This window comes from Dictyostelium discoideum (genome assembly GCF_000004695.1).
Source record: "Dictyostelium discoideum AX4 chromosome 6 chromosome, whole genome shotgun sequence".
NCBI classification, from domain to species: Eukaryota; Evosea; class Eumycetozoa; order Dictyosteliales; family Dictyosteliaceae; genus Dictyostelium; species Dictyostelium discoideum.
The window spans coordinates 2,425,502-2,438,174 of NC_007092.3; the positions used below are offsets into that span (position 1 = coordinate 2,425,502).

The following is a 12,673-nucleotide window of genomic DNA, read 5'->3' on the forward strand; positions in this document are numbered from 1 at the left end:
AAAAAAAAAGAAAAAAAAAAATGGGAAGTGACACAATTGAAAGTTATCACCCAAATAATAAAGGTGGATTTAGTACTAGTTCAAAACCTTACACATTAAATAATATTCAATATCATACACCACCACCACTACCACCACATCCACAAGTTAATGAAGATTCACCATTGGTATCAAGACAAGAAAGAGATTATCCAATTGAGTCATCAATAGATATTGGTGAAGGGGTTCATGCTATAGTAGATTATAGGATTAAGGATAAATTGGATTTTTATTCATTATGGGGTAATATTCTTTGTTTCTCTCAACTTGTTTTAGGTTCATTTTTATACTTTTCAAGTGGATTAGATTCTTATTTCATTTTAACAACAATCGCTCTTGTTTCTCATACTTTAAGTTGTTGTTTAGGTTTATATGCAATTGCAATAAAACATATTCTTTTACTTATAAATGTAAATATTAAAATTAATTTTAATTTTAACAAAAAAAAAAAAAAAAAAAAAAAAAAAAAAAAAAAAATTAATATTAAAAAAATTATATAGTATACAGTATATGCATTTTTAATATTAGGAGTTAACATTGCAGTTTTCGTTTTATCAATTTTATCAATGAAAGATAACTATCCTTGGTTTTTATTCATTGGTGGTTTATTAATTTTAAACCTTCAATTCTTTGGATTAAGATATATTATCTCATTATCTCTATTATTAAGAGATTTACAAAAAAAAGAATCATTTATTCAAGCTAGTATTGTTACTGGTCCAAATCCACAATTAATCTCTCAACCTCCAAAACAACCAAAACAGGTTTATCAAACATTTTATCCAGGATTACAATCTCAACAACAACAACAACCTCAACAACAATATTATTATTATACAACACCATTAACAACCACTACAAATCAACAAAATACAACCCCAACAACTTCAAATCAAAATCAAAATTCAAATTTATCTTATAAATTATAAAAATAAATAAATAAATTGTTTCATTAAATTATTTTTAACATTAAGGTTTTTTATTTTTTTATTATTACTTTTTTTTTTTTTTTTTTTTTTTCTATTATTTATGATAATTTAAGAAATAAATATTACCATTTTTATCAGCAGTAATAATTTGATTTTGATGAATATCCATTGAAGTTATTGGTGATTGATGGATAAATTCATTTTCAATTGAGGAAGTTGAGAAATTCCAAACTATTAATGAACGATCATTTGAAACTGAAACTAAACGAGTGGAATCTAAGAATTTTAGAGAGGTGATTGAAGATACTTGAGTGGTAAGAATACGTCTTAATTTACCAGAGGCAATATCCAATAATTCAACAGTACCATCAAATGTACCAATAGCAAGGTATTTATCATTTGGTGAGAATGATAAAGAGGTTACATAACTTGAAGAGGTTTGATGAGTAACTGGTTTATCATTAAGTGGTGAAAAGATTTTAACTTGTTTTGTTCTTGAACCAGCAGCTAATAAATCACCAGATGTTGAGAATTCAACAGATTCTACCCAATCATCGAATGAAACGATTGGATCAAAATATTTTTCACTACAATTGAGAAGATTGACACAATTAGTCCATGTTGAGAAAGCGAATAAATCGATATAATCTGGTGATTCAGTTGATTGTATGTTTAAACTTGGGTGGGCTGAAGATCTGGTGATCTTACCATTGGTTTTTTCTTTATGTAAAACTGTTTTCCAATCCTTTGAATAGACTTCCAATGTACCATCTTGTAAACCAATGAACAATACACCACTACGATTGAAGGAACATGTTGTAACTGGTGATTCAAAGATCATTGTTTTCAAGTTTATATGAGTTTTAGCGTCCCAAATATTTAATACACAATCTTGACCACAAGTTGCGACATATTTACCATCCTTTGAGAAAACACATTGATTAATGGAACCTTTATGTGCGGATGTTGTGGCTGTTGCTGAATTGAATTCCCAAAGTTTAACTGTACCATCATCTGATGAAGATGCAATTGAAAGGGTTACTGGAGCATCAGATGAAGATGAGAATGATGAGAATGATGAGAAACTTGAACTACCACCACCACCAGAGTTTGGATTGAATTGAACTTGTTTAATTGGACCAGAATGACCAGTTAATGTAGCTAAACAAGAACCAGCAACTGGATACCAACTCTTTATGATACCATCATCTGATGAAGAGAAAATTCTACCAGAGGCATCGGAAGAGCTTACAACATCACTAATACGAGTTTGGTGACGAAGGGAAGTAATTTCAGAACCAAATTGAGCATCCCAAACTTTTACACTACCATCAAAGCTTGCACTGATAATGTATTTTTGATCCTTTGTAAAGAATGCTTTTTCAATTGAACTTGAGTGACCCTTTAGACATAGTAGCTCTTTTTGAGTTTTAATATTCCAAACACGTAAATTGAAATCCCAACCACCAGAAACCAATTTCTTTGAATCTGGTGAGAAAGTACAAAAGTTTACCCAATCAGTATGACCTTTGAGACGGAATAATAACTTCTTACTTGAGCAAAGGTAAACTGCAATTGAACAATCACGAGAAACAGTAGCAATATATTTACCATCAGGTGAGTAGACACAATGTTTGATTGTATTGGTTGAACCTTCTGTTGATAAAGTTGTAGAGGTTGTAAATCTTGACCAAACCTTTGTACTATAATCATCGGAACAAGAGATGAGTTCACATTCATTGGTTGGATTAAATGAGATACAATTGATTGGATCGTTATGAGCTTTTTCAATTGTATATTCAGCTTTATGAGTTTGAACATTCCAAACTTTAATAAGTAAATCTTCAGAGGTTGATGCAATTAAATTACCACTTGGAGAGAAGGTAATACTAGTGATTGCACGAGTATGACCATGAAGTTTTGCAACTTCACGATATATTGTATTTGAAGAGACATCAAATAATCTAACGGTACAATCGGTGGCACCAACTGCTAATAATGGTTGAGTTGGAGAGAATGCTAAACAATTGGCCCAACAATCACCTGGAATTAAAAAGTTGGTTAATTGAGTACCCAAAGTTGAAGACCAAACCTTTGCAGTTGCATCATCTGAACCAGTGACAATGTAGTTACCATCATTGGACAATGAACAATGATTAACTGATTTACTATGATTACCCATTACAGAGATTAACTTTTGAGAGTTGACATCGAATAGTAAAACATCATTCTTCATTGTGGTTGCAAGGATTTGTTTAGAGTTTGCACTAAATTTACAAGATTTAATTGAGCCATAAGATAAAGATGCATCGATTACATGTTTTAATCTATCTTTAGCGATTGTATCGAATGGGTTCCAAATTTTAATGGTACCATCCCAAGAAGAAGATGCAATTAATGTACCATCTGGAGACCAACAACAACTATTGACTGGTTTTGAATGGGCTGATCTAAAGTTTCTAAAGATATTCTTATCAGAGGTATTGAAAATGATAATTGAAGAATCCCAAGCACAACTCATAAGTAAGTTATTGGCAGTTGGAGAGAATTCACAATAGTTTACGGCACGACTATGATCTTTGAATTGGTGGATTTGATTACCAACAATTAAATCCCAAACGATAACTGTATTATCCCAACTTGAACTTGCCAAAGTTTTACCATCATCAGAGAATGAGAAACAAGAGATCCAATTTGAATGGCCAACCAATGTTAATAACTCTGAACCATTCGAAGCTTTGAAAATATGAATGATTGAATCTTTACCAGCAGAGGCAATCATTGAACCATCACGTGAATAACAACAAGCGGTTGCACCGTCTTCTAAACCAGTTATAGTTTGTTTACAACTATCTTTAATTTGTGGTTTATTCAACCATTCGATCCAAGTTTTATGTTTTAAACCACCAGATTCACTTGCGGCAACCTTATGACAATAGGATTTATTTGGTTGATTGTAAGCTTGTTGGAATGTTAATTCTGGTGATTTTGAAAGGATGTGAGTATTGGCAGAAATGAAACCACAGAAATCTTTAATATGTTCCAAAATATCTTTGTTTTTAATTAAACGAGATGGTGCATTCAATGAATTTTTCTCTTTTTCATTTACTATATCATCACCAGTAATCTCGAGATAATCCGAAATCAATTCAAATGCCAAACCAAATTTACATTTTCTTTCAACAAATTTAAGATTACATAATGTCTCTTCCAATTGAGTGAATAATCTTGCCTTTGTCAAATGGTATGGTAACTCTGAGAATGCTACACTATCTTGACCTGACCAATGTTTTGTATTATCTGGATCAGCTTTATTCAAATAATAATTGGCTAATAATTTATGAATCTTTACGGAACTATCAGTTAGTGAATGATAACGTTTTAAAATTGCCAATTTCAATTGGTTATGGAAAAATTCTAAACCAATTTCATCCTTTACAATGTTATCGTTGTTGTTTAGATTTTCATTTTCCAATGTTTGAACTAATAAACTTGAAATACTACGATAAATTCTTGACCAAAGAGCAGTTGGGAATTGTTTTTCTTTTTGTTCTGGTCTAGCTAGAATTGTTAATAAATCCTCTTCATATAATGGTACTCTTGAACAAGCGATTGAACCAAGAATTGTTGAAATTAATTGTTTACCATTTTCACGTTCTAAACGATCTAAAATATCTTCAAAGAGTTTTGGTAAAGTTGGTGCTAAATTTTTAATTTTATCAGTAAGATTTTCAAATTGACCATGGAATCTTAACTCTTCACAAGCCAAAACCAAATATAATGGATTATTTGCATCGGATTTATTTAATAATAATGACATTTGATTATTGTTTGCAGATTCATCCAATTTCTTACGGAATTCATCAAATTTACCCAATACTAAACTATGACGATCTTTAACTTCCATTGGTGCAACGACGATTTCAGTTGGTGGTGTACGTCTACGACGAAGAACACTTTGAGTATGATCACCATCCAATGTTGAAACGATCAATTTAATTGGTGATGTAATTGGTAACCAATCTAAAGTATGAGCACGATTCTTTTTATCCAATTGATCTAAACCATCAATGACCAAAAGTACTTTTTGACTATTTTGTGATGCCTTCAAAGCTGATTTCTTTAAGAATGATGAGAAGATTACTTTAAGTTCAGAGTATTCTGTAGTTGGTGATACTGTTTGTTCACCTAAACCAAGTTTATAATTTAATTGATTACAAATGTGTAGTAATGATTTTCTAATATCAATAGAATCTGTTGTTGAGCCAATGAAATGTGAAATGACTACATATTTGCCACTGGTGGAATTTTTATTCTTTTGATAAAGTTCTGGAATTGCTTTATTGATAAAGTAACTTATTAATGAACTTTTACCACAACCTGGTTTACCAGTAACAACGACTGTATTGGATCTATTGAATTGGAATTTAGAAACACGTGAACTTGAAGAGAATGCACGTGTAATCTCACAGAATTTGAATAAACAATTAACTTCATCTTTACGACCAACAAAGTTTTTACATTTCAAATCGGAATAGGTTTGATGTTGACCTAATTCATATTCGAAAGAATTAAATTCAGTTTGTGGTTCATATTGGTTGTCATCATCATCGTCACCACCTTTACCACCATTTAAATTGAATACTTTACAAATGTTATCCCAAAGATCAGTTTGAATTCTTTCACATAATTCATCCAAACCAGTTGAAACTGGAATACCTTCAGAATTGACACCACCCCATTTAGCGGAATAAGTATAATGTGAAAGATGTTGTGATTTAGATTGAGTGATCTTATGTTTTAATTGTTCTAATTTTGATTGACTAGTACGATCTTCACATTCGAATTGATCTCTAAATTGTTTTGGTACCTCTTGAGAGAATGATGGATCTCTAAAGTAAACCAATGAATTTGTGGTTGGTTTCTTTTTACCTTGGAAAGCGGCATAGAGAACCTCGAGTTCAGTGATTGATCTTTGAGTTGGTAATTCTCTAATCCAATCATATTTTGAATCTTGAGGGATTTGTTCTTTCTTTGGTACCCAACCATAACGTTGACCTAATAAACTGATAAAGAATGGACGACAACGATCAACTTCTTCAAGACATAAATCAACTGATCTATTTTTAAGAGCATCTTCTTCAGTTATACCCCAACGTAAATCGATTTCAGTTAAATGAATTCTATTCTTTAAACATCTTGCTCTCAACTCTGGGAAGATTGTTTTCACAAGTAAATCTCTTTCACCTTGCATATCTAAAAATGTTGATGAAATGAAAACCTTTGCATTTTTCCATGGTTTTTCTTTAATCATTTTTGGTAATGGTGTAATTGGTACATTTGTAATTGATGAAGAATCATTACTATCTTGAGTATTGGTAGTGGTTGTTGCTGTTGAAGTAATTGATTTCTTTAATTCTGGAATACGTTTAATTTCATCAATCTTTTCAATATATTGTAATTGTTGATCAGAACCACCACGTTCAGCAATGAATTTAAGAATTGATTCACTGAAACCACTAATGTAAACATCATTTTGATGTCTTTGATCAACAGTTGAATTTGATTGTGGAGATGATTTACCAGAGAGATTAATATTGACAAAAAGTAATTCTGAATTAACATCTTGACGATATTTTGAAAGGATATTACCTCTATGTGGTTCAATATCGAGTTCAATTTCTCTATCACAAAGAATTAAGATATTATCAACTTTTGATTTTGGTAATAAGAATTGATCAATTAAAACATCAGTTGGGAAAGTTGGTGGGTAGGAACTATTTTCTTCACCATAGACTGTTGTGATTGTATTTTTTAAGGATTTCATATTCTCCAAGATTGAATTTGATTGTAACTCTTGAACTTTGAAAAAGGTTTGAGTGTATTCATTTGGTTTGTAACCAACTAAATAGAGATCACATTCCTCACAAATGTATTTACACATTAAGCTAAGTAATAATGATGACTCTACCATTGTATATTTACCAGTAGTATTTGATTTACAAACTTTATCACTATCACCACTATTTACATAACAAAATACAACGGTTTTACCACGAATTGGTTTAACATTATGAATGGTTGATAATTTTACAGAGGTATCCAAAGCTTGTCTATAATTTGCGAATAAATCTGCTGGTGGGAAATATTGAATCTTTGTTTTCTTCTCTGTAGACCATTTCTTCAACTCTTCAATATCCTTTGGAATAGCATCATAGGCAGCCAAGAATCTAAGTGGGAATTGTTTGGAATGAGCAATGGTTTGGTCATTTGTGAGTTTGGAAATGATTTGTTTATGTATTGATGCTGGTACACCAGTGATAATCATATTACGAAGATTTCTTAACATTGCCATGAATGGAAGTTTATTATTTGTCATTAATTCCTCCCATGTTTCACTATTGTTACCTTTGGCAGAAACCATTGTTTCCCAAGTCTCTGGAATTGGTAATCTCATACGTTTACCAGCACGTTCTGGTTCAAATTGACCTGGTAATTTATTCTTTATAAATTCCTCATAGGTTTGTGGATACTTTTTACCAAGAATTGACATAATATTATAGGTTGGTGATGAAATATGTAAAACTCTTATCAAATTCTTTAATGATGAACTTTGATTATTCTTTGAGTTTGTTGTTAATTCTTCCTTTTGTTCTGGATTCTTTTTAATCATATCCTTTAACTTCTTTCTTCTTCTCTTTATCTTTCCTTCAGTATTATATTTACCTAATTGATAAGTATCAAATTGTGAAAATTTTTCAACCATAACATTTCTTAATGATTTTGGAATATTGTTTGATCTTAAATAAAAAAAAATAAAAAAAAAAAAAAGAAATTTTTTTAACTAATATTAGTATTGATATTTTTTTTTTTTTTTTTTTTTTTTTAATAATAAAACTTACTCTGTAATTTTTGATAAAATTGTTGGTAATTCTAACCAATCGGATGGAATTTTAATTAAATGATTAAAATAACGTTTTAAGTATGGTTGAGTTGTTGGTATTAATGATGCTAAACAAATGAGATAGTTTGCAACAGTACGAATACCTAATTCATCACGAGTATAAAGAATTAACTTTAAGATGAATTCTGGATCATAATATGATAGTGTATAAACACTTGTCATAATTGATTCCAATGTTGGTGTTAAATAATTAACTCTTGGTTCTTTGATCATTGATGCTGAAACTACATTAATTAAACTTAATTTTAATTGTCTAATTTCTTCTGCACCTTTGAAATCGATTGGTGAATCTTTAAGAATTTTAAAAAATTCACTTTGTTTCTTATTATTTGATGGTTGTTTTTCTTCGAAATCATTATTATCGAAACTTGATGTTGGTTTTGTTGTTTTAGAAGATTGCGAATCATTTGCTGCTGTTCTTGGTGCCCCTCTAATTGGTGCTCCTCTATTTGATGAACCACCTCTTACCATTGGTCTACCTCTAACAGAACTTCCTCTGCCTCTACCACGTGCAATACCACTCATTGTTGAATTGATAATAAAGTTTTTTTTTTAAGAGAATAAAATTTTTTAAAAAAAAATAATATTTATATAAATAAAAAATTGAACTTTTTTTTTTTTTTTTTTTTTCTTTTGCCTAATTGAATATTTAAAGAAAAAAAAATAAATAAAATATACAAGTTCAAAATAATTGATAAAATATTATTGGGAAAAAAAAAAAAAAAAAAAAAAAAAATTTAAAATAAAAAACCATTTGAAAAAAAAAAAAAAATAGAAAAAGATCAGAAAAAATATCTTTTTTTTTTTTGATAAATTTTTCAAAAAAAAAAAAAATAAAAAAAAAAAAAAAAAAAAAAAAAGATATTTTCATTTCATCATTAATGAAAATTACACAACCATTTAATTTTATTTATTTTTATTTTTAATTTAGTTTATGTAAATTGAAAACTCAATCATTTTTTTTTTTTTATCCAAAAATTTTATTTTTTAGAATTAGATTATTAGTCATTCATTTTTTATAATTGTTTTTTTTAATTCTGAGAAACAATAACAGGGAATTTTTTTTTATACACGAAAAAATAGATTTTAAATAAAAAAAAAAAAAAATTTATTTGGTTGATTTGAAAAATTTTTTTTTATTTTTGGATGTTTGAAAAAATAAAAATAATCCAGATTTAAAAAAAATATTAAAAAATAAATAAAATATAAAAAAAAAGGTAATAACTATTTAATAATTAATTAATTTTAGTATTTGTTACAATACTAAAAGTTTAATTTTTATTTTATTTTTATTTTGTTTTTATTTTTTATTTTTTTATTTATTTTATAACGGACATTCAGAAGCGTTTGGACCAGAATAATGATCATAAGCATAAAGACAATTAAAGAAAGACATTATAGCACCAGCAACAACAAAACAATGCCAAATTACATGTGATGAAAAACCTTTATCTAAAGAACCTGGACGACAACAACATTCTGGATATCTAGTTGCATAAATGACAGCACCGAAAATATAAAGACTACCCATAATAATCAATCTTCCCAAAATTGGCCAAATAAAAGAGAATCCCATTTGTGCACAAATTTGTGGTAATGGAATTAGAATGAATAACCCAAACACTACAAAGAACACAGTTCTAAATGTACGAAATGAGTAAGTTTGAAAGATTGGTATCATACCAACGATTACACCAACCACACCCATACAACTAATCAATATCAAATAGAATAATCCAGATGTTGGATGACATTTTTCAAATAGATAATAAATTGGCGGATAATGAGAACCAACTATCATCAAACTAATACCAGTATAATCAAGTCTTGCCATCCATAAATAAACTTTACCACTTACCGAACAAAATGTATGAAAAGTCGCTGAAAATAACATTTGTGCTTGTGCACAAATAAAAAACATACAAAATACAAATTTATCAACTGATGTTGCATCTTCTCTTAATCTTGATGTTAATGTATAAATCATTAATATTAAAAATAAAATTGTACCTAATAAATCTATATATACATATACATAAAATAATTAGTATAAACATACTTATATTAAGGGTGGTCAGATGTAAAAATTTCAGCATTAAAGTGGTGAAAAGTAATTTTATGCCGCACTGGTGGTTGTTTTTTTACTTTTATTTTCTATGCGGCCCCCTTGACTTATATTTTTTTTTTTTTTTTTATTTTTTTACACTTACGAGTCCAAATATTTAAAGTTTCATTATGTAATCTAAATATGCTTTTTAAGCAAAGTTTATAAGAAAAGTTCACTCTGTACCCCGTGGCAATGAATTCATTACCCTGTAGGTAGGGAGGGATTTTATCATAGGTAGATAGCTGATAGTTATTGTGAGTTTTCTCTTCATGTGCTGAATAATGTAAATGGTCAGCATTCTTACAGGTATCCATACTATCAACCTTTAAACTATTTTCATCATCATATTTAGTACTATTATTAATACTATTTAATAATGGTAATGGTACACCATCTTCATTATCATCATAATCATCACCACAACTATCACCAATACCATTTTCAAGATTTTTATTTTTTAAAAATGATGTTGTTTTCTTTTTTTCACTAATTTTATTATTATTACTACTATTTTCATTATTGTTATTATTATTATTATTATTGTTGCTGCTGTTATTGTTGAGGATAATATTATTTAATGAAGATTGCTCACCTCCACTACTATTTGTTTCTTCCTCTTCTTCCAATTTATATAATGCTTTTTTAGTTGATTTAACTTTTATATTATTATTATTATTATTATTATTATTATTATTATTATTATTATTATTATTATTATTATTATTATTATTATTATTATTATTATTATTATTATTATTATTATTATTATTATTATTATTATTATTATTAATATCTGTATTATTACTATTTGTATCATTACTATTTAAATATTTTTCTTTCTCTTTTTCATTTTCATTGGAAGGGGAATTTAATAAATTTGATCCATGTTGAATAAGACTACTAATTATACCACTTACACCACCACTAGTATTATTATTATTATTATTATTATTATTGTTATTATTATTATTATTATTATTTGTACTATTAACACCATTTACATCATCTCCATTTTTTACAATATTATCATTACTTTTATTAAGTAAACCTTGAAACTCACCTTTACTACTTCCTACTTCCTCCTGTTCGAAGTCGGAACTACTTAACATTTTATTTATCTAATCTTATTTTATTTTATTTTATTTTATTAATTAACTTATTAATTTATTTTATTTATTTATTTATTTATTTATTCATTTATTTATTTTTTTTTTTTTACTATGAAAGATAATATAAAATAAAAAAATATAAAATAAAATAAAAAAATAAAATTAAAATAAAATGCGATAAAAAAAGCTAAGCGTGAAAAAAAGAAAATAAAAAAACGAAAAAATTTAAAAAATAAAAAATATCTTTTTTTTTTCGCTTAAGCACAAACCGACAAGGGTTTTTTTTTTTAGTTAAAAATTAGTACTAGTTTATTTTTTTTTTTTTTTTCTTTTTTTTTTTTTTTTTTTTTTTTTTTTGTTTATTCATATATCTAAACACAAATATGGGGATGATGATTACTTTGTTACAAATAAAATTTTAATTATATTTTTATATAACATTTATATTTAATATTAATAATAATTGGAAAAATAATAAACTTTAAATCCATTTTCTATGGTTTACATTATGAATTTCATTGTTATATTAAATAAAATCAACTATTAATAACGGAAATAAATTAATTAAAACAAAAGAAAATAATTATCGAGATCCATAGAGTTATATGATAATGATGATGACTTCCAATTGAAAGTGTAATTTCACATTATTACTTTTGAAAAGATAATGATGAAGTTGTAAATTTAGATTAATTTTTCAATTTTAGAAAGAGATGGACATTGTAGAAGAATTGTTGGTATATCTAGAACTGTTAAGAAATTACCATTAGATTTTAAAAAATAGTTTTTCACCGACAAGGGCTTTTTTTTTTTTTTTTTTTGTTAATAAATAAAAGTTTAGTTTATTATATTTTTTATATTATTATTATAATCATTATTATAATTATAATTATTATACTTATTATTATTATTTTTTTTTTCTTTTTTTTTTTTCTTTTTTTTTTTTTTTTCTTTTTTTTTTTTTTTCTTGGTTATTATTGATAGATTAAACAATAATTTGAGATTGAGTTGATTTTATATTATTATTATTATTATTATTATTATTATTAATATTATTATCATTATTATTATTATTATTATTATATTTATTTAATTTGATGGATCTACAAAAGCTTTAATTGATAAATAAGTACCCAAGATAGTTGCCATAATACCAAAGATAGTAATAGTGATATGGAAAACTTTCCAAGGAATAGCTTGTTGAGGGAAAAATCTTAAAGAGAGTAATGGTGGTACAACGAAACCAGCGACAGCCAACATTAAAGAACCAATGAGTGAAGTGTAATTACCAAAGTTTGTAACGGCAGAAGCGATACCAGCCAACATACTACAAAAGACGATACGGATTAAATAAAATTTCCAATTTCTTGAAAAGAATGGAGTTTTCACAGAAGAACCATCCAATTCTGGGAATGCATTGAAATGATGATGGAAAATTTGAATTGATGAATCTACAACATTTAAACCAGCTGCGAAAATCAATGGGAATGAACATGACAATTCCAACACGACGCAAACCTTTACA

General features: G+C 27.3%; 4 protein-coding genes across 4 annotated transcripts in view; 1 reads left to right on the plus strand and 3 right to left on the minus strand.

Annotated features, from left to right (window-relative positions):
- Positions 1 to 20: 20 nt before the first annotated feature.
- DDB_G0293068 (hypothetical protein) lies at positions 21 to 968 on the plus strand (the record flags this gene model as incomplete). Its single annotated transcript, XM_629301.1, has 2 exons — positions 21 to 449; positions 540 to 968. 2 exons carry the CDS (start codon positions 21 to 23, stop codon positions 966 to 968), a joined length of 858 nt encoding a protein of 285 aa, XP_629303.1.
- A 94-nt stretch (positions 969 to 1,062) lies between these two features.
- On the minus strand, positions 1,063 to 8,457 carry DDB_G0293070 (WD40 repeat-containing protein; the record flags this gene model as incomplete). The annotated part of the gene is made up of 2 exons (XM_629302.1): positions 1,063 to 7,768; positions 7,871 to 8,457. The coding sequence occupies 2 exons, from the start codon at positions 8,455 to 8,457 to the stop codon at positions 1,063 to 1,065; spliced, it is 7,293 nt and encodes a 2,430-aa protein (XP_629304.1).
- Positions 8,458 to 9,256: 799 nt separating this feature from the next.
- On the minus strand, positions 9,257 to 11,148 carry DDB_G0293072 (hypothetical protein; the record flags this gene model as incomplete). Its single annotated transcript, XM_629303.1, has 2 exons — positions 9,257 to 9,951; positions 10,143 to 11,148. The coding sequence occupies 2 exons, from the start codon at positions 11,146 to 11,148 to the stop codon at positions 9,257 to 9,259; spliced, it is 1,701 nt and encodes a 566-aa protein (XP_629305.1).
- A 1,089-nt stretch (positions 11,149 to 12,237) lies between these two features.
- Positions 12,238 to 12,673, minus strand: part of DDB_G0293074 (hypothetical protein) — a gene marked incomplete at both ends in the record, with an annotated part of 1,625 nt that continues 1,189 nt past the window's right edge. Inside the window, one exon of the mRNA XM_629304.1 lies at positions 12,238 to 12,673. This exon is cut by the window's right edge and continues 369 nt beyond it. Within this exon, the coding sequence (XP_629306.1) occupies positions 12,238 to 12,673 (436 nt within the window).